At 38.4% G+C, this 23374-nt stretch overlaps 1 protein-coding gene and 1 pseudogene across 1 annotated transcript; both read right to left on the reverse strand.

Moving 5' to 3' along the window:
- Nucleotides 1-8002: 8002 nt before the first annotated feature.
- Nucleotides 8003-9429, reverse strand: LOC103720751 (transcription factor DIVARICATA-like). The gene is made up of 2 exons (XM_008810617.3): nt 9029-9429; nt 8003-8861 (listed from the first exon to the last, which is right to left on the reverse strand). Exons 1-2 carry the CDS (start codon nt 9412-9414, stop codon nt 8675-8677), a joined length of 573 nt encoding a protein of 190 aa, XP_008808839.1. The 5' UTR covers nt 9415-9429; the 3' UTR covers nt 8003-8674.
- Nucleotides 9430-15159: 5730 nt separating this feature from the next.
- On the reverse strand, nt 15160-16079 carry LOC103720752 (annotated as a pseudogene).
- Between the last annotated feature and the right edge of the window lie 7295 nt (nt 16080-23374).

A 23374-nucleotide genomic window follows, 5' to 3' on the forward strand; every position in this document is an offset into this window, starting at 1 on the left:
TTTTATGATCACACTAAGTAACAAGTGGTCTAGGGGGACTTGTTATTGGAAGGTAAAGATATGCCCTTGATATTGCCATGCATTGACAAGCTGCAAAGGACTATTGCTCAGGTTGAACAACTAGCATTAGCCCCGTAGGTATCGAACAGCATGTTATCATATTACTATATAGTCATGTACACAAGTATGGAAGTACTCTTTTTGGAATGTTTATAATGAACACATAGTTTTTGTTTTTCTTGGTATTTACTTTCTTTCAAATTTTTTGAATTATTAATGTATAATTACTAAAAATAATAAATTAGAAACCAACATTTTGAGTAGGGTTTTGATACCATATATTTCATGAGTAATTAATTATCTCACATCTAACATGCAAATTAGGAATTAGGAAGGTATAAGACTTGCTAAGAATAGTAAGTATAAAGAAATCAATGAAAATCAGTTCAGGCATTATAGAATGGAATGACAAAAATTGAAGATCGCATATAATGAAAACTTCACCATCTCTCCAACTTTTCTTAAAATATTTAAACAATACAAGCATATAGCATATTCATGAAAATTTGGCAAATAGGCCAACCATATGAATTGTCCAATCCATCAAATTGCATAACACTTCCACATTTTTATTGGCAATCACCAATATTTATTTAAACTTATTTTGGAAAGAATTAAATTGTTTCTTATGTCATATTGTTATGTTTTGCCAATAGTTGTTGGCTCAATTAGTTAAGATCCCACTTTCTAAGGATTGGTCCTCGGAGGATGGCCAAGGTTTAAACCTTGGTGATGGCATGTTACTACCATATTACTAAAGAAAAGTCATATTGATATAATTTAACGTATCCAAGGCGCATACTTAGAACTTGAAGTTAATTGATAATCTATGAGAAGTCCAAAAGGTAAATTAGAATGAATTAAATATAAAATATAATGTACATTCTAAAGCAGCATAACCATGTAATACATGTTCTAAAATACCATTTCTTTTATTTTTTTTCTAATAAAAGACCATGTAACACATGTTCTAAATTACTGTTTATAAAAATAAAGGAGGAAAGGGTAGCAATATGACCATCTCATATTCCAAGACATAAAGAATGAACTCATATAATTGCTAGCTATTTTGCTTTCATATATATCCTAGTGTTAAATAATGTGTTCATAATGATGTTGGAAAATAACTGGAAAATGATATGCTAATAACTTGCTAATATTTGCAAATAATTAAAATAATTAAAAAATAAAATATAAAAGAAATAAGAAAGATATGCTTGGAACATGGCATGTAGGAACACTATGCCAAGGACATAATTTGCCCCAGCATGTAGGTATGTGGTGAAATTATCTCCAATTAAGGTACATACAATGAATGAGACTCAACCCAAGCCTCAATTAAATTTTTGAAATTTAAATTTAAGGGAAGCATGCCTAAAAGTGTTAGCCATGCACACACTCGTGTCATGCATGCCAAGCCACATACATGGCATGGGTAACTGAGTTGAGCAAGAGAGTGCAGAAATGTAGTCTCCAGCACATGACTAGAAAGCCCAACTAGGCCTTGAGCTATTGGATTTCTTAAAGTGCAAGTCTTCTTACATTTAGTTTTCTTTTATGAATTAAAAAAGTATTTCAGAAATAAACAACCATAAATTTTTATATAGTGTCACAATCAATAAAAAGAAAGATATTTCTTGCAATTCCAATTCAAAGAGTTCATCTTTGCGAAAATTAGGTTATGTTGTGCCGATACAATCTAGGTCTTTTGATTTCTAAATTTAGTTTCTTTCAGACAACTATAACATTGTGATTAAAATCCGTGCTTGCCTAACCATTATTTCACTTAGTACTTCTACAACAACTAATTCCTTTATCTTATATCTTATTTTTTTATTTCATACATTTTGAAAGTTAATCTTTTGCATGGCGTGCCCATAAATGGCCGCATTCCAAAACAATAACAAAATGTAAAGCAATAAAGCTTGCTTCCAATTTTTTATTTTAAATAAAAATAAAGCTATTCTTTTCATGAAAAAGAAGGCTAAGAAACCATGGTTATGTTTGTTGTTTAAGATCAAGGGTCTTGAACAAGTATTGTTTCCATTCAGGTCTTACCTATTTCCACCACACCCAAAAACTCATGCAGTTTGGTAGTTCATGTTCCAATTTGTCACCTTTTTTCTTATAGTAATGTAAAGAAATATGACGTTTTGAAAATCTTCTTACAGCTCAGACAAATATAAACTAAGATCCGAAATATTCAAGTGATGAACTCATTTTTTACTAGAACTATAAGTAACATGAGGCAATAACTATAAATTAACACTCTATTCAATTCCTCCTCTCAAGCTTTATTGAGTACCTATTAAAGAGATCAAGCTTGGCTCACTAAAGATAACCACTTAAAATAAGCATGAATTTAACTGTGATCAGAACTCTACTAAGATTAAGACATTATATTTACATATAACTATGACATTAATTATGCGGAATAGTGGTGACCTTGAATGGAATTCTGCCCTCATTTGATTTCGGCTTTAGTTCCTCTCATCCTAGTTCTAAAAGAAAAGGAAAACGTCATGCTTACACAATCAAACCTGCCATTCTCACTCAAGAAATTATAAAATGAAAAAAATTGAAAAGGAATTAGCAAATTAGTTTGCATTAAACTATATACACAAGGGCTATCAAATGAACTGAATGGCTCGAGTTTAGCTTGATCTCGGCTTGACAAAAGCTCGAATCAAGCTTGACTCAAAGTAAAAAAAAATCAAATTTGAACCAACAAAACATGCTCAAGCCAAAATTTTATATTTACATAAATTTCAAATTGAGCAAAATTTGGCCAGGCTCAATAACGTTCTAATACATTCATAGCACAATTTTCTTTACCGTCATCATGAAGATTCACAAAATAATATTTTAAATTCATGCAAGGGGGTGAAACTATTATTAGATAAAAGATTCTATAATTAAAATAGTCGATCAAGCATTTCTCAAGAAATTACTAGTAACGTATGAGAATGGTTTATTAATCTCTTTTAAACAGAGAATCTTCCTACAACGAACAAGTATTCCCAAGCAGAACGAGCAAAACATGAGTAGTATTATTCCTCAAAATTTTGGCTTGATGTATTCCTGCAAAATTTGATGCAACTTAGTCATCATCAATTTTATGGAAGGTCGATAAAATTAATTTAACTTTACTAGTAATATTTTTTTTTAGTTTTTATCTGTTGTAGGGACCGTAATCTTCTTTTCGTTGAAAGAACTGTAAACTTCTTGATATTACATCTATAGGCTTAATCTCATTTAAGATTTTTAAAGATTTTTTGTTTCTATCCAAAAAATGAAGTCTCAATGGTAATGCAAGATTATATATAAGCCTTTACTCCTTTATAGCAACAGACCCCTGGGACCTCATAACCAGGAAAAAGAAGTCAAATAAACCAAAACCACTAATTATTATCATAGTTGAAATAGCTAAAATTATTAGTTTGCTCACCAAAAATTTCCTATAAATGCTTTGCTCAAAATCAAACAACAAAATATCAATATACAAAGCAGTTTATCTAGAACCGGAAATGCAAGATAAAGTTACAAAAAGAATCTTATATCCATACTTTTGTCATTGGAGTCAATATAGAGCTCAAGCCATTATAAATAATTCAAAAAATTAAAGCCAAATAAAGGTTTATTTTTTCACATGAGGCTAGAAGTAATTTCATCAATGAAAGGTGACGGATGGAAGAGAGGGGAGCATGAGAAAGGTTAGATAGGTGTGGTACATATATGGGTTCGGAACCGGCACATCACCCATACCGTGTGTTGGTAGGGTACTGAACTGGTACCGTACCAAACTGATCGCCGACCGGTAAGGGTGTCGGTACTAGTTCGACAGCCCTTAGATGGGATTATCATATGATCAAGTTCCACTTAGAGAAAGCAATCGCCATCCTAGCCCGATCTGATGCCGACTCACCCTCCGACTCAACAGGTAAAGATCTTTCTTCCATTGCCTTACAACCAAAAGATAAGACTCCACCATTGTAATCTATGGGTAGAGCAGTTTTGGTCTTCTCTGAGGATAATAGTTTGTTATAGGAACTCTATAATACATTAGGAAGTACGACTAGTCACCTTTACCGGGTTGTACTGCTCAAACTGGAAATGGTGAGCCTACAATAGGAAATTCTCTATAGCTCTTGATTACAGAGGTGAGATTGCACTACTTTGATACTTGATCAATTTTTGCACTCACTATTTTCTTTTTGTTATAGCGCTGCTAGAGTCTTTCCTAGTTTGGACAGCTCCAACAAAGGCAGAGCTTCTTGCTCCAAAGAGAAGAAAAGTGCTAGCTCACAAATTGAAGCCTGCCACCCTTCCATAATTATGGCTAAGGAGCAAAAGGAAATACCTGATGGGTAAAAATGAGGCTGCACCATCTAACTCTATAATAGTGGTCGGAATCAGTGAGGAGTTAAAAAATAATTGCATCCCCTTGGGCCAAATCACTGCAGGACCCTACTAAGCGTACAAAGCAATTAGATAATCCTTTCTATGTACCAACTCAACAAACTAATCAACTAGTTCATGCCAGATCCCCTCATGAGCTCCTCCGAATGTCAAAGCAGCAAACATCTGCCCCCGATATTGAGGTTGTAATTGAAATTGATTCGAAAAGATCACCAGACTTGATGTAGACTATCGTAGCCTCTGCGAGTAGGACTAGATAGGATCCAGAAATGACATCCGCCACATCAGAAAGCCCAATCGCACACCAAACTTTTTGATGCCATATCTTGGTCATATGCTGCTGGATTGAGATGATCTTCTTTTCTCACATTGGGTAACATGAGAAATAGTTTTTTTGGATTTTTGCCGCATCATCTTTAGGAGTTTATACCCTTATGATCGAGCTATAGTTTCGATAGATGATAGAGAAAATATTATCTCATAAAGAATGAAAAAAAAATTATGATCAATGCCTCCAAAATACAAAGTAACATAGATAACGCAACTATAGCCTTGGCAAAGAGACTTATTAATACCTACAAGAAGTTTATGTCGATGGTACAAGAAGCTAATACCACTCACAAGAAGTCAAGCACTCGTTCCTTGGTTCCACCGATCGATCAACCAAGATCAGGATTGAGGAGGAGTCACCATCATTGTCGACAATGAGGAAAGATGGCTAGGAGTGTCCTGATCGTGAAGTCAGGATGTAGAATAGGGGCAAGTGGTACACAGAGATCTGGCGGAGGGGCAAGTCAGAAACCACCTTCAAGCAAAGCTATGCGGTCCAGCAGGAGTTAAATCTACTAAATAAAGAGAGCTCTGATCTAGAAGGATTACTAGTTTTAATACGGACTATTGTGTCTACTATGGATAGGGCTAGATAGAGTTCAAGAGCGAGATCTACCATATCAGAAAGTTGAATTATATATCAAACTTTCAAAAAAATATAACTTGGTCATAAAACACTCGATTGAGATGATCTCTTTTTTTAAAAAAATTAGATAACTTTTCAATATCTACGACTTAGTGTTAACCCCTTAAGTGGTTAAACATGTCACATTTAGGTCCTAAAATAGATCGGTCAAATTGTAAGATTTATTTTTGGAAAACATTTTGACCGAGCATATATCTTAGTTTGAGAAGAATTAGATGAAGCAATAGAAGATAAAGTTGATATAAAAATCATGATCTATCTCTTGTAGAATTTTAATTGATATACATCACGACAAGATCTTTTGAAAACCTCTTCTCTAAGAAGAGGAACCGAGATGACTTCAATCCACTCCTTGGAGTGGCCATCATGATCGAGTAGTTTAGGTCGTAGATCTCCAAAATTTCCGCATTAAAGTGGCTAATATAGCCGCTGAGGGACTCACCCCCTACTGCTTAATGACAAAAAAGCTTTTCGAACCTCTCTTTTACCTCCGATTGCCGATGAAGTGGGCTACAAATAACCAACCGAATTGCTGGAAAGAGTAGATGTAGTTTGATCGGAGCCCATTGTGCCACAACCGAGTTGCTTCTCAAAGGATGGCTAGAAAAGATCCGTACAACAATGCATCGGTGGCCCCTTAGAGCATCATGAGAGCTTTGAAGCTCTCCAAACTAGAGGATCTGAAGTTCTATCATATGTTTCTAACTGTGGCACTTGAACTAAGGCTCCTCCATAATCGTTCCTAAGCTCAGTGTTGCGATACCTCAAAGATTCGAGGTGGTGGTCCATCTTCTCGATCTTGCGATCAAACTCGGCCTTTCTTCTGAAGATCCTCTTTGATCGATAGGGGAATAAATAGCCCGGCGTCGATCTTTCTCAAGACTGTAAGCTCGGCGACTAATGCTTCTTGTCTTGTCTTGGGCTCCATGGATGAGAGTGATGACTACGTTGGTTTCATCCTAGACTCTCAGGATGAGAGGGATGGCTCGTTTAAGCCTGCCTGAGCTTTAAAGATGGGAATAGTGGCTCGACTTCATCAAGTCCTTGTGGTCGCTCGGTTCATGAGCCTATTGTTGCTGCTAGTTAACAACCATCTATTGCAAATTTTGGATGATTATGGTCAGCACCTGAACTTGTTGCACGAGCAGATGAAATTACTCTATGGTAACTATTATGCTGCTTATAATTCCTATGGAGATGGAGCTCTTAGATGGCTCTACAGAAATCCATCGGACTTAGAGGATATATCCTGCTGGGCAGTTGTGAGCTACTTATGCTCTTCTCAACTTCATGGTTGCAAGTTATCTATTGATCAATTGAACCTCCAAAAGTGGGATTACGATCCTTCATCTAGAGCCAATCTATTCCCGCTAAGATCTGGTCCAACCTAAGCACCAAGTTGATGAGGTTAATGGATAGGTCGGCCTACCTACTCTTCCGATCGGAGAAGTCGGCTTGAGGGTCACTAATGAAAATAATAGAGAAGGTCATGCTCGGATGGTGGCTTTGATGCCGGATTCGACCTGAAACAATACAGACAAAGAAAGTTCACTTGTCGAATAATGTCCAGCAAAGGACCCTCAGATGCTTAAGTCATCAACTCTTAAAAAATAGGAGAGGTATTTTGAGAGTGGTAGAATGATAGAGTCAAAAGAGCACTTAGAGAACTTATCTAAAGAGCCCTCTGAGTGTAGTTTATGTAGGCAAGGACTGGCACCCATCACCGAGCAAATCAGGCACGTTTGTCGGCTATTTTGGCAACAAATTGCACGTCCTGGTGCATTTCGCCCATGCATCTCGCCTAAGCGATCCCTCACACATTGTGCAGTTAAGAAAACTTTTCATGATCGTGGCCGAGCTATTGCGAGCTAAAGAGAAAGTTTGAAATTTGAAGGATTCTTCGCATGCCTTTGAGGTCAGCCGCCCGGCAGGTTTTTGTTGGTTGGCATGTAGCTACATGACGAGCTTCTATTAGTTGGTATGCCCCATCAACTATGGCCGATTCCAAAAAGTAGCAAATACCTCTAGGATTGGAAGATGCAACTGAACAAAAAATTTTAAAAATAGTATATGAAAGTTTTGGAAGCCTAAACATTCTTAAAATGGGGTTGCTCGGTAATGGATAGCATACTAACAGATTGCCACATCATAAATCTTGAAAATTTAACCTTTTTTTAAAATGCCTCTTTTATGCTCTTCGAGTGTTATCCTCTAAGTCCGGCCCAGAGTAGCCAGCATATATAGTTCATGACAAGTTTGGTCATCCTCCTACATTATTTTTGTGAGGGATCTGAGTTAAACAAATTGAAGAAATTTGTTTCCTTTCACCCAGATTGAATTTGTTTCCTATCTCTATTTTATTATTTGTTTTGGTAGGAAATCATTGCCATGGATGGTTTTTTTAGTAACTATTAATGGTTTTGTGAAGGGTCTTGATTTATATAATAATGCTACAATTATCTCTACATTTTATTGAATATATTGCTTTAGGATGAGTATTTCCCTACCTATTTTTGTTGTTCTAAGTTCGAGAATTAACTGATTCTGCATGGTGTATTTTGGAAAAACTATGAATGTTGAGGATATATTAATTGCTTATATATATCCAGAATATAAGAGGACTCATAATTTTAAAATTAAGTATTTGGGTTCTTCTTTGAGACCTGATAGGATTAAAAGGAAGTCATTGAAGACCTCCTGTTGAGATTTTTGAAAGAAGATTGGAAGGTTTTGGTTTCCTAAATCACTTTCCAATTAGTGGTAGATTAACTCTTTTCACATCGGTTCGCTCCAATCTCCCAGTTTTACCTCCTTTCTAGTTTCTAGGTGCTTAGGTTAGGTCATTAGAAGGATGGTTTGTATTAGGAGATCTCTCTTTCGGAAGGGTGTCAACAAAATAAAGGGTGGTTTTTAACTGTTAGTCAGATAATACTAGAAAGGACAAATCAAAAAGTGGAGTCGGTGTTAAAACATAATACCTAAGCATTTCACCAGCGACAAACTCCCCCATATAAGGCCACATACATCTCACCATGGACGTGAGATGCGTAAGCATTTCATAATAGAAAAAAACATGTAGTACGATGGTGAACAGTGTCACAAAAGCTTCAACCGATTAAGAGAACAAGAAAGTTTGTGTAGCTAAGCAGCTACAAAGCCAAATTATTAAAGAGCATAACCTAGTCACTTGTCATCATTTCAGAACTTGTGCGTACAAGTTCAAGGATTGCTGATATCATGGATACTTTTTCTCTTGGGCTCTCTATTGCCAGCGTTCTGGCTCTGACGGATGAAGTACTTTTGAGCATGGCTGGCAACCTGAGTCGGTGTCCTTGTTTTCACCGCCCACCTCGAAATGTTCCTCCAATCTCCCCTCCCATACTTTGCCAGCCCATCCAGGAACAACCTACACAGAAAAAAAGGGACGACTCATAAATCAAAAAAAACCCCATGCGATGTGATCCTAACCGAGGCATGCATGTTGGACTCCCGTACGACGCCACCAACGTACGGTTCCCGTCCCGCGTACGAGTGCGTTCAAGATGAAGAGAGATGAAGACTAGAAACCCTCACCGGTGCTCCTCTTCCGTCCACGGGATCCCCCGCCGGCGCTCCCCTCTGCGGCGCCGATCGAAGGAGATCTGGAGGCCACCCGGTCCGCGGTGGTTGGAACTTCCATCGGAGCTACCGTCCACCTCTTCGTCGTCGTCGTCATCGTCGTCCCACTCGGCGGGCGTGTCCACCATCCCGCGCTCGATCACCGCAAGATCCTGTACCAGCTCCTGGTAGTGCTGCCACAGCTCTCTCGGGGTCCTCCCGGGCACCTGCGCCGCGATCAGCGACCACCGATTCGGGGTTCCCTCCGGGATCACCACGAGCGCCCTCTCGAACGCCTTGTCCTCCACCCGCGTCCAAGCCCGTCTCACCTCGTCCAAGCCCCCGACAGAGAAGAACTCCATCCCACCTAAGCCAAAACCGGAGCCTATCCTTTTAGGCCTGGGTCCGGCTAGGAGAATGAGATATTTAAAGCCGCAGCATAATTGCTGAGCTGTGCCCCCTCTCGTACCACATTCCAGACCTTTCCGGATACATTGGACTGCACACGTGTACAGAACATAAAAGGAGAGCGTATCTTTTCATCGAAACGGTTGGGAGTGTATCTAGGGGGGATTTTTTCGGATTCGGGGATGGATATGGTCGAAGGTCGCAGAGATATGCTTCGGCCTTTGGTTTAAATTAATCTCTTTTAAACAGAGAATCTCCCTACAACGAACAAGTATTCCCAAGCAAAACGAGCAAAACATGAGTAATATTATTCCTCAAAATTTTGGCTTGATGTATTCATGCAAAATTTGATGCAATTTAGTCATCATCAATTTTATGGAGGGTCGATAAAATTAATTTAACTTTACTAGTAATATTTTTTTTTTAGTTTTTATCTGTCGTAGGGACCATAATTTTCTTTTCATTGAAAGGACTGTAAACTTCTTGATATTACATCTATAGGCTTAATCTCATTTAAGCTTTTTAAAGATTTTTTGTTGCTATCCAAAAAATAAAGTCTCAATGGTAATGCAAGATTATAATTAAGCCTTTACTCCTTTATAGCAACAGACCTCTAGGACCTCATAACCAGGAAAAAGAAGTAAAATAAACCAAAACCATCAATTATTACCATAGTTGAAATAGCTAAAAGTATTAGTTTGCTCACCCAAAATTTCCTATAAATGCTTTGCTCAAAATCAAACAACAAAATATCAATATACAAAGCAGTTTATCTAGAACCGAAAATGCAAGTTAAAGTTACAAAAAGAATCTTACATCCATACTTTTGTCATTGGAGTCAATATAGAGCTCAAGCCATTATTATCTTAGAAGGAAGGATTATAAATAATTCAAAAAATTAAAGCCAAATAAAGGTTTATTTTTTCACATGAGGCTAGAAGTAATTTCATCAATGAAAGGTGACAGATGGAAGAGAGAGGAGCATGAAAAAGGTTAGATAGGTGTGGTGCATATATGGGTTCGGAACCGGCACACTACCCATACCGTGTGTTGGTAGGGTACTAAACTGGTACCGTACCAAACTCATCGCCAACCGGTAAGGGTGCCGGTACTAGTTCGGCAGCCCTTAGATAGGATTATCATATGATCAAGTTCCACTTAGAGAAAGCAATCGCCATCCTAGCCCGAACTGATGTCGACTCACCCTTCGACTCAACAGGTAAAGATCTTTCTTCCATTGCCTTACAACCAAAAGATAAGACTCCACCATTGTAATCTATGGGTAGAGCAGTTTTGGTCTTCTCTGAGGATAATAGTTTGTTATAGGAACTCTATAATACATTAGGAAGTACGACTAGTCACCTTTACCGGGTTGTACTGCTCAAACTGGAAATGGTGAGCCTACAATAGGAAATTCTCTATAGCTCTTGATTACAGGGGTGAGATTGCACTACTTTGATACTTGATCAATTTTTGCACTCACTATTTTCTTTTTGTTATAGCGCTGCTAGAGTCTTTCCTAGTTTGGACAGCTCCAACAAAGGCAGAGCTTCTTGCTCCAAAGAGAAGAAAAGTGCTAGCTCACAAATTGAAGCCTGCCACCCTTCCATAATTATGGCTAAGGAGCAAGAGGAAATACCTGATGGGTAAAAATGAGGCTGCACCATCTAACTCTATAATAGTGGTCGGAATCAGTGAGAAGTTAAAAAATAATTGCATCCCCTTGGGCCAAATCATTGCAGGACCCTACTAAGCGTACAAAGCAATTAGATAATCCTTTCTATGTACCAACTCAACAAACTAATCAACTAGTTCATGCCAGATCCCCTCATGAGCTCCTCCGAATGTCAAAGCAGCAAACATCTGCCCCCGATATTGAGGTTGTAATTGAAATTGATTCGAAAAGATCACCAGACTTGATGTAGACTATCGTAGCCTCTGCGAGTAGGACTAGATAGGATCCAGAAATGACATCCGCCACATCAGAAAGCCCAATCGCACACCAAACTTTTTGATGCCATATCTTGGTCATATGCTGCTGGATTGAGATGATCTTCTTTTCTCACATTGGGTAACATGAGAAATAGTTTTTTTGGATTTTTGCCGCATCATCTTTAGGAGTTTATACCCTTATGATCGAGCTATAGTTTTCGATAGATGATAGAGAAAATATTATCTTATAAAGAATGAAAAAAAAAATTATGATCAATGCCTCCAAAATACAAAGTAACATAGATAACGCAACTATAGCCTTGGCAAAGAGACTTATTAATACTTACAAGAAGTTTATGTCGATGGTACAAGAAGCTAATACCACTCACAAGAAGTCAAGCACTCGTTCCTTGTTTCCACCGATCGATCAACCAAGATCAGGATTGAGGAGGAGTCACCATCATTGTCGACAATGAGGAAAGATGGCTAGGAGTGTCCTGATCGTGAAGTCAGGATGTAGAATAGGGGCAAGTGGTACTTGGAGATTTGGCAAAGGGGCAAGTTAGAAACCACCTTCGAGCAAAGCTATGCGGTCCAGCAGGAGTTAAATCTACTAAATAAGGAGAGCTCTGATCTAGAAGGATTACTAGATTTAATACGGACTGTTGTGTCTACTATGGATAGGGTTGGATAGAGTTCAGGAGCGAGATCTACCGTATCAGAAAGTTGAATTATATGTCAAACTTTCAAAAAAAATATAATTTAGTCATACAACACCCGATTGAGATGATTTTTTTTAAAAAAAAATTAGATAACTTTTCAATCTACGACTTAGTGCTAACCCCTTAAGGGGTTAAACAGGCCACATTTAGGCTCTAAAATAGGTTGGTCAAATCGTAAGTTTTATTTTTGGAAAAAATTTTGACCGAGCATATATCTTAATTTGAGAAGAATTAGATGAAGCAACAGAAGGTAAAGTGGATATAGAAATCATGATCTACCTCTTGTAGAATTTTAATTGATATACATCACGACGATCTTTTGAAAACCTCTTCTCTAAGAAGAGGAACCGAGTTGACTTTAATCCACTCCTTGGAGTGGCCACACGATCAAGCAGTTTAGGTCGTAGATCTTCAAAATTTTCGCATTAAAGTGGCTAATATAGTCGCTGAGGGACTCACCCCCTACTGCTTAATGACAAAAAGACTTTTCGAACCTCTATTTTACCTCCGACTGCTAATGATGTGGGCTACAAACAACCAACCGAATTGCTGGAAAGAGTAGATGTAGTTTAGCTTGAGCCCATTGTGTCAACTGAGTTGCTTCTCAAAGGATGGCTAGAAAAGATCCGTACAACAATGCATCGGTGGCCCCTTGGAGCATCATGAGTGTATTGAAGCTCTCCAAACTAGAGGATCTGAAGTTCTATCGTATGTTTCCAATTGTGGCACTTGAACCAACGCTCCTCCATAATCGTTCCTAAGCTCAGTATTGCGATACCTCAAAGATTTGAGGCGACAGTCCATCTTTTTAATCTTGCAATAAAACTCAACCTTCCTTCTGAAGATTCTCTTTGATCGATAGGGGAATTAATAGCCCGGTGTTGATCTTTCTCAAGACTATGAGCTCGACGATTAATGCCTCTTGTCTTATTTTGGGCTCCATGGACGAAAGTGATGACTACATTGGTTTCATCCTAGACTCTCAGGATGAGAGGGATGGCTCGACTAAGCCTGCCAGAGCTCTAAGGATGGGAATAGTGGCTCGACCGCATCAAGTCCTCGTGGTCACTCGGTGCATAAGCCTATTGTTGCTGCTAGTTAACAGACATCTATTGCAAATTTTGGATAGTTATGGTCAGCACCTAAACTTGCTGTACGAGCAGATGAAATTACTCTATGGTAACTATCGTGCTGCTTATGATTCCTGTGGAGATGGAGCTCTTAGATGACTCTACAGAGAGCCATCAGACTCCAAGGGTATATCCTACTGGGCAGTTGTGAGCTACTTAACTACATGGCTGCAAGTCATCTATCGATCAATTGAATCTCCAAAAGTGGGATTACGATCCTTCCTCTAGAGTCAATCTATTCCCACTAAGATCTGGTTCGACCTAAGCACTAAGTTGATGAGGTCAATGGAGAGGTCGACCTACCTGCTCTTCCGATCCGAGAAGTCGACTTGATGGTCACTGATGAAAATAATGGAGAAGGTCATGCTCGGATGGTGGCTTTGATGCCGAATCCGACCTGAAACAATATAGGTAAAGAAAGTTCACTTGCTGAAGAATGTCCGGCAGAGAACTCTCCGATGCCTAAGTCATCAGTTCTTAGAAAATAGTAAAGGTATTTTAAGAGTGGTAGAATGACAACGTAATAGAGTCGAAAGAACACTTAGAGAATTTATCTAGAGAGCCCTCCGAGTGTAGTTTATATAGGTAAGGACTGGCACCCATCACCGAGCAAATCAGGCACGTTTGCCAACTATTTTGGTGACAAACCGCACGTCCTAATGCGTTTCGCCCATGTATCTCGCCTATGCGATCGCTCACATGTTGTGCAGTTAAGAAAACTATTCACGATCGTGGCCGAGCTATTGCGAGCTAAAGAGAAAGTTCGAAATTTGAAGGATTCTTCACATGCCTCTGAGGTCGGCCGTCTAGCGGATTTTTATTGGTCGGCATGTAGCTACATGACGAGATTCTATTAGTTGGCCTGCCATATCAACTGCAGTCGATTCCAAAGAGTATCAAATACCTCTATGATTGGAAGATGCAACTGAACAAAAAGTTTTAAGAATAGTATATAAAAGTTTTGGAAGCCCAAACATTCTTAAAATGGGGTTGTTCGGTGATGGATAGCATACTAACAAATTGCCACATCATAAATCTTGAAAATTTATCCTTTTTTTAAAATGCCTCTTTTATGCTCTTCGAGTGTTATGCATTAAGTCCGGCCCAGAGTAGGGAGCCTAGTTCATGACAGGTTTGGTTATCCTCCTATATTATTTTTGTGAGGGATCTGAGTTAAACGAATTGAAGAAATTAATTTGTTTCCTTTCACCCAGATTGAATTTGTTTCCTATATATATTTTATTATTTGTTTTGGTAGGAAATCATTGCCATGGATGCTTTTTATAGTAACTATTAATGGTTTTGTGAAGGGTCTTGATTTATATAAGAATGCTACAATTTTCTCTACATTTTATTGAATATATTGCTTTAGGATGAGTATTTCCCTACCTATTTTTGTTGTTCTGAGTTCGAGAATTAATTGATTCTGCATGGTGCATTTTGGAAAAATTTTGAATGTTGAGGATATATTAATTGCTTATATATATCAAGAATATAAGAGGACTCATAATTTTAAAATTAAGTATTTGGGTCCTTCTTTGAGACCTGATAGGATTAAAAGGAAGTCATTGAAGACCTCCGGTTGAGATTTTTGAAAGAAGATTGGAAGGTTTTGGTTTCCTAAATCACTTTCCAATTAGTGGTAGATTAACTCTTTTCACATCGGTTCGCTCCAATCTCCCAGTTTTACCTCCTTTCTAGTTTCTAGGTGCTTAGGTTAGGTCATTAGAAGGATGGTTTGTATTAGGAGATCTCTCTTTTGGAAGGGTGTCAACAAAATAAAGGGTGGTTTTTAACTGTTAGTCGGATAATACTGGAAAGGACAAATCAAAAAGTGGAGTTGGTGTTAAAACACATCACCCAAGCATTTCACCAGTGACAAACTCCCCCATATAAGGCCACATACATCTCTCCATGGACGTGAGATGTGTAAGCATTTCATAATAGAAGAAAACATGTAGTACGATGGTGAACAGTGTCACAAAAGCTTAAACCGAGTAAGAGAACAAGAAAGCTTGTGTAGCTAAGCAGCTACCAAAGCCAAATTATTAAAGAGCATAACCTAGTCACTTGTCATCATTTCAAAACTTGTGCGTACAAGTTCAAGGATTGCTGATATCATGGATACTTTTTCTCTTGGGCTCTCTATTGCTAGCGTTCTGGCTCTGACGGATGAAGTACTTTTGAGCATGGCTGGCAACCTAAGTCGGTGTCCTTGTTTTCACCACCCATTTCGAAATGTTCCTCCAATCTCCCCTCCCATACTTTGCCAGCCCATCTAGAAACAACCTACACAGAAAAAAAAGACGACTCATAAATCAAGAAAACCCCCATGCGACGTGATCCCAACCGAGGCATGCATGTTGGACTCCCGTACGACGCCACCAACGTACAGTTTCCGTCCCGCGTACGAGTGCACTCAGGATGAAGAGAGATGAAGACTGGAAACCCTCACCGGTGCTCCTCTTCCGTCCACGGGATCCCCCATCGGCGCTCCCCTCTGCGGCCCCAGCCGAAGGAGATCTGGAGGCCGCCAGGTCCGCGGTGGTTAGAACTTCCATCGGAGCTACCGTCCACCTCTTCGTCGTCGTCGTCGTCCCACTCGGCAGGCGTGTCCACCATCCCGCGCTCGATCACTGCAAGATCCTGTACCAGCTCCTGGTAGTGTTTTCACAGCTCTCTCAGGGTCCTCCCAGGCACCTGCGCCGCAATCAGCGACCACCGATTTGGGGTTCCCTCCGGGATCACCACGAGCGCCCTCTCGAGCGCCTTATCCTCCACCCGCATCCAAGCCCGTCTCGGCTCGTCCAAGCCCTCGACAGAGAAGAACTTCATCCCACCTTAGCCAAAACCAGAGCCTATCCTTTTAGGCCTGGGTCCGGCTGGGAGAATGAGATATTTAAAGCTGCAGCGTAATTGCTGAGCTATGTCCCCTCTCGTACCGCATTCCAGACCTTTCCTCACATGTTGGACTGCACACGTGTACAGAATATAAGAGGATAGTGTTTCTTTCCATCGGAAAGGTTGGGAGTGTATCTAGGGGGGATTTATTCGGATTCAGGGATGGATACGGTCGAAGGTCTCGGAGATATGCTTCAGCCTTTGATTTAAATTAAACGAAAAAAATTATCTATTAACCCCTCAAAGTTACCCAAATTTTTTTATCCTTTTGTTATTGAAAAATTTCAATTAGCCTCTTTACGTTCAATAACTGATGCAACATGGTGCCGCTAGCTTAATGGATTAAGCCTTGCGATGGTCATGGAACAACTTTAGATTTGACATGTCACATTTTAAAGGTGAAAGTGTATGGCATCAATAGCACTTCAATCAAGTCAGGCGTATAAACTAGAACTACTTGTAATTAGGGCCTCCCAATATAGCTTCACTGCAACGAGCAACAAGTTCGTTTCCATAGCTTTGTCTCCCCATGTCTCCACAAAGGAGTCACTTAATTAAGAATAGTGTTCTGGCTTCCGGAATTAAAAATCCCTACACTTCTCTAAGAGTAGACTGCAATGAACCAAGATGTGAACACTACAAGAAAATCGGGTTTTATCGACTCTTTTTTGCCGACACTTTTTACAAGCGTCGGCGATTTTCAGTCCAACACCAACATTTGCTGACGCTTTTAGAAAGCGTCGGCCATAGACGATGCTAATTCACGTCGTGGTAGATTGTGGCCTAAGACGATGCGAATACGCGTCGTCAGAAGTCAAATTCACAACAAAAAATAAGCGGCCGTTCCCCTCCCCATTCTGCATCCCGATCTCAGGCCCTAGCTTCTCTCCTCCTCCCTCCTCTCTGGCGATGAACGGCCCACCTATGTCCTCTTCAACGCCGAGCGACATCCAACAGCAAGGTCCTCTCATTCTTCCTCCTCTCCGATCACGAGCGGCCTTCCCTTGTCCTCTCCGGCGCCGAGCGACGTCCGATGGCAAGCTCCGCTCCTTCTCCCTCCTCTCCAGCATTTTATTGCAGGTGAGTTTTTTTCCCAACTCCGTCCCTCTCCTATAATTTCAAATTTTAGAATTAACCAAATATTAGTAGCTCGTGGATTGGTCCATAGAACCAATGCCAGGCAAAGAAGATTAGGCTTGCCATGTTTTAGAGGCATTTTTGACAAAAAATTAAGAAAAAAATGTAAAGGATCTGTTTAAGGACGAAGGGCTCCTTGCCTAATCAGGGACTCTGCAACCCTAATTTTTTAAGGTCTCCTTCGTAGACCCTAGTTTTAGGGGGAAAAAGGGCTTGTGGTTTAGTACAATGTGTGTTTTATGATATAAATTATTATTTTTATTTTTTTAAAAAAAAATAATTTTCAACGTTTTTAAATGTCGGTAAAAAACATCATGGCACAGGCCTGGCACGCCTATGCTGACGCTTTAAAGCGTCTCTGAAATTTAGGGTTATACCGATGCTTTCACGTAGCGTTGGCAAAAACGGGATTTACCGATGCTTTAAAGCATCGAGATTTGCCGACGCTCAAAAGTGTCGACGAAAACCCTGAGAAAAATTGTAAGAAATTTATCTATTAGGTATTCACTGACACTTTTTAAGCGTCGGCAAATTTTTGTTTTTGCTAATGCTTTCGTGTAGCGTCAGCAAAAAGTTTTGCCACTTTAGTATCGCCGACGCTTCGGCAACGCTTTGAGTAACATCGGCGGAACTTTAGCCGACACTTATAAGCGTCGCTAAAGGTTGTAAAATACCGAAAAAGGTGAGTTTTCCTATAGTGGAATGATTTCTGGAATGCTTAAGGGAGTTCCTATTTCTCTGAGGTTTCTGTAACCTTTAACAATGCACAATAACTGCATTTCATCCAACGGGTTTAGGCGCTTCCAAAGCATAATCTGATTTATTCATCCTCATAGGAGGAATTATAGAAGAGCATTAATTGATCCTCTACGGTGTGTTGACTACACCTTAGAGTGTTGTGCAGCCCTTGATCGCCACTATTAGGAGATGGATAGCCACCAAATAATATGCACCATGTATGACACAGTACATGTTCACTACAGGAAAGGAGGAAAAAGCCAATGCTTAAATGCCGACGCTAAGAAGAAGCATCGGTAAGTTTTGCTCCCGCGCCAAATTTTACCGACGCTTTTAATGAGCGTCGGCAATTTGTATACTATTTTATTTGATGGCCATCGATCTCTAGATAGCAGCTTAAAAGCATAGGCAATTTGTAGACTATTTTATTTGATGGCCATTGATCTCTAGATAGCGGCCATCTAAGGCTACATAGCACTCTATGTATGCAAAGTGTATCGTAGAGGATCCTAATTGATTAAAGAAACCATTACTTTGTTATTGAAAAACCTATCTCTCTAGGAATATGAGAATCATATATATTCTTCAAATCACATACACACGATAGGAAAACTTGTATGCAAACCCAATGCATATCTTGCAAGAACACCAAGTAAATATCGAGAAACAAGAATTATACTAACAAGCAAACTCTTAAAGAACGGAATGGTAGAGAATTCAAGCGAGAATCAAGGTTTAACTATCTAGCATCATAAATCTTACAAAGTCCGCAAGCAAGTAAAACATTGTTAAGGAAAATGTACATTCTAAATAGAAAAATAAAGAGACATTCAAAAGCTAAAAAACTAACAAAAATAAAGAAAAGGTGACAAAGTGAGAAAGCTTACATTTTTATGGTGCTGAGCTGGTAAGAAAGGGATGCCATAGAGAGAGAGCACTGACTATCATTCTGATAATAGAAAAGCAACAAACTATTAGAATCTCACTCTAGCCTTCTACATCTCGCTAACTATAGAGATAAAGAGATGCAAAAACTGATGTGAACTACTACTAAAGAGATGCACCATAGAACTGCTCATACCAGTCCAGATACTATCATCTGAGTTGTTCACCTTTTTCAGCTGAGTGATATCTCGTCCCATGACCCAAGCCTCTATCAAGGCCCACACCCTCTTCTATAGTAAACAGAAACTGCACCCTTATTTTCTTCCTGACATGCCCACAACCTTATGTTCGCATCTTGTTTCTCTAACTTCATCATTTTCGATCTCATTGGTCATCCCCTTTCCTTTTCAGTCTTCACCACCAACTAAAACATGCATATGTTTCTATAACAACCCAAGACCCTATGCAAAAAAGCTAAGTGAAAGGTATTATTTGGGTTTTTTTCCCCTTGTATAAATATCCAAGTTTTATGTAATGCATAGCCGATGTTGGACTCCGACAACTCCTCACATACTCTTCCTATTTTAGCCCAGACACCTCATCGGGTGAGAGTTCAAATTTATTCAAATCCAATTATAAATACCACATCAGCTCATCATTTATCTAAATGAGCCTATCTAACGGTGTCCCTTAGTCCATATAGGCTATGAATTTATATCTGCCCTAATACAACTATTTGTAATAACCCAAGATCTTGCCTAAAAAGGTTAGATGGAAGATTTTTGGGTTTCTTGGCTGTATACGTATCAAAAATCTTTCCGAGCATGTAATCGATATGGGAATATATATAAGCCCGCATTGTTTCTCACATACTTTTCTATTTAAGCCTTGGTGTCCTCGCCAAGCTAAATTCATCAATCAAATATAATCATTGGCTATAGTGTCTCACAGGAGTCCCTGCTATAGTGTCCCTTAGTCCACATTAACCATTGGCTAGGTCCACTTTAATGTCATTTGTAATGATTCGTGACCTCACCCAAAAAGACTAATTTAAAGTCTAATTAGATTTTTTGACTCTATAAGTACCCAAAATCTATCCAATGCATAGCTAATATGGGACTAAACATATGTCCACATAGGTCCTCAAAGACCTTAACAAAAGGCTAGTTGGAAGAAATCTTTGGCCCTATATAAGTACCCAATATCGGCTCAATACATAGCTGATGTGGAACTAAATTAATACATGCTTGAACAAGTCGTCACAATTTCTCTTCTCCTTGCTTACCTCACTACTTCAGATGTCCTCCATCTTGCACGTATTGTCTCCCCCCTAACATTTGCTACACTATCCCTCTCACTCTCTCCCTTTTTCTTTCTCTCTCCCTCACTCTCACTTTCACGATCTCTCTTTTTCTCTCTCTAGGTTGTTGTTAAGAGTATGGGCCTGCTTTTGGTGAAGAACTTGATGCCTTGGATGTGCATCAAATTAGGCCAAGGGAGGAAGAGACGGGTCCACACTCTTGGTTGGGGTTCATGTGCTTACTTTGTTACTTTGAGGGGTTGTCTAGGATATCAAGATTTTGGTTCTTGTGGAGGCTAAGCATGAGAGTAGGCCCAATTGCAGCAACCTCTGGGTCTCCTACTATTGTTGGATAAATACCTAGGCAAAATGAGAAGGCCCACTTTAGATATTATTTATTAGAAATGCTCAAGTTTCTCCAAGCTAACAACACTGAAAGCCAATTAATGGGCTTCTAAAAAGCTTACCCTCTAAAAGACGGATCCAGTCAGCTATCACTAGATACATGGGTTAGCATAATTGAGCTACAAAACCCTTCTTTTGTAGGGCACCATGATTGAGGTTCCAGAGTAATTTTTATGAAGTAGTTAAATCTATCCAATTATTAATGTTTGTTAGGTAAGTAACCTCAACTTAATTAGAGTATTTTAATTATAATATATATTTGTTATAACTATTGCAAATGCTTTGAAAATTGTGTATTACTTTGTGCTCATTATTTAACATAAACCAGATCAAGCAAGAGATTATGTTGTTATTCAAACTCTTAGGGCTCGTTTGGTTCGCAAGAAGCATTTTTCCTCGCAGAAATATGATTCCTGGGAAACAAATTCCTAGGAAGAGCATGTTTGGTTGACCATGGGAAAGTGACAAATTTCCAAAGTGCTTATGTTTAGTTAGCCATCCACTTTCCTGAAAAAATTATGTATAATTTCTATTATGCCCTTAATAAAAATTAGGTCTTTAATGCCTCTTTAATGTTGAACGGTGTTTTTGGAAAAAAATAAAAATAAAGTGATTCCTGCCTCATGGGAAAGTGGGAATCATATTCCCATGGGAATACAATTTTTTCATCTCTCTCCTTTGAAAACTCCAACCAAACAAGAGGCATCTCATTACTTTCCTGTGAACCACACTTTCCTCCCTTCTTTTCCCGCGAACCAAACGAGCCCTTAGACATCTTTGAAACTCATGTGCATATGTATCTATGGACTATTTTCATGTTTGCAGAAAATATTTGAATCTTGTGAAACCTTGCATAACATTAAATTTGGATTTTTGAAAGTGTTTGAATACTTCTTTGGAAAACCATTCATGTATGTTAAATACTTGAAATTCTTTTATACCCATGTATGATTAAGAATTTTATAAATTGTTAAGGTGAACTGGAAATGCAAGAATATTGGTAAAACAATTGGATTTTGTGTACTTACTTGCTTTGGACTCTTTGTTTAGCTATATAATGGACCCCCTAATGCGATTGATATATTGGCACCATGTTTTACTTGATTTTAGGCCAAAAATGGGATACCAAGTTGATGGCAAAATGAAGAGCATGCACGGCTAGCCACCATCTTGAGGCCGAAGCTCGAGGAAGATGGAATAAGGTTCATGTGCCTTGTAGCTTCAAGGACTTTTGAGGAGAATAAAATGTTGTCTAAAACTACTATAAAACTAAAGTAAAGCAACAAGGATAAAAAATGAAGACAAATTTCATTATTGTGGAAAAGCTTTTCTTCTCTTCTACAAGCTTTCTTTTATATCACCACACTCTTCTCTTCTAATTCTAACAATTACACATTGTGGGTGGTTACACCTCACCTACCCATTTTGCCTCAATTCCAACTGCCTAGGCTTTTGAACTCATAATACTTGGATTTTCCTCCTCATCACAAATATATTCATTAGCTTAAACTAGGGTCGATATATCACTGAATCAAATCAATTTTTTGGGCTCATTAAGCAACTCACCTATTGCTTAGAAAATTTTGCTGACTGGACTCCATCAACCCAATTATGTGGTATGTACGTGGGATATGGTGCAAACATACTATGATCATTGTAAGACTTGATTATAGTGTACCTACTCTACCGAGGTTAAATGCAATACAATGGACCCACTCTATAGTGGTTAACTATGGTACAATGAACCTACTCTGCAAAGATTAAACGCTATACAGTGGACCTACTCTATAGTGGTTAAATGTTGTATATATAGTCATCCTACTTTGCAAGAATTAAATGTGGAACATTGAACCTACTTTGTAGGGGTTAATTGTGGTACAGTGGATCCTACCTCCAGGATAATATAGACATAGTTTTATAAATTGATGAGCTATTAAATAGCTTTGAAAAATATTTTACAAATTTCTTATTGAAATTTTATAAAACATAGTCTATTATTCATTAATAATATTTGTAGCATAAATGTTATGTCGATTTTGGAAACTGATTTATAAACTGCTATTGAAATTTTATGTAGAATAATGATTTTCAAAAACTAGTTTGTATATTGCTATTTCAAATAATTATGGGAAGTATCAGTTATAAAATTCTAACTTTGTTAACAATATTATTTGTTTTCTGCATCAATAGATTGTTAAAATCCATTTAATATCGTACTTGTCTAATCTTTCTAGTTATTGTTTCTAGTTGCTTACAACTCACTCTTTTTCTTTCTTTTTAAAAGCTCAAGGTTTAGAAAGTAACGAGTTGCGATTGAAAAATAAGCATACAATAAGATTTTGAATTTAGTTGGACCAATCTTGCCATCTTAGTTTCATGTGTAACATTTTGATGTTGTGGTTTGTAAAATTGTCAAAACTTAAGAGATTTAAAACATTAGCTAGATTTATTTCTAAATTGCCTTACTGAGTAGTTGTGGCATTGTTAGTTGTGGTTGCTTAGAGATTAGCTCGTGATCAATTCATATTTTGAAAAAATTTAGTAAGTTATGCAAAATCTAATCTTATTAATGCTAGATTGATTTGTATTCAATGATTAACAAGCTGTCTTCTTGTTTGCTCGTCAGGTCTAGCCCCATGTGTATCCCACAGGTTGCCACATCCTTCAATATGTATTTTTAGGTTAATGATGTGACAATTATAGGGATATTAGAGCTCAGGGTTATAATTCCTATAATTATCTTAGGATGAGTATAGAAGGTTTA

Source organism: Phoenix dactylifera, unplaced genomic scaffold (assembly GCF_009389715.1).
Source record: "Phoenix dactylifera cultivar Barhee BC4 unplaced genomic scaffold, palm_55x_up_171113_PBpolish2nd_filt_p 000275F, whole genome shotgun sequence".
Taxonomy (NCBI): domain Eukaryota; kingdom Viridiplantae; phylum Streptophyta; class Magnoliopsida; order Arecales; family Arecaceae; genus Phoenix; species Phoenix dactylifera.

Bases quoted from the DNA above. Each gene is read 5' to 3' on its own strand.
- LOC103720751 (XM_008810617.3), bottom strand. From the start codon at position 9,414: ATGGAGTTCTTCTCTGTCGGGGGCTTGGACGAGGTGAGACGGGCTTGG. The intron at 8,862-9,028 runs GTGAGGGTTTCT...TTTTCTGTGTAG, and splicing joins TGGACGGAAGAGGAGCACCG to GTTGTTCCTGGATGGGCTGG.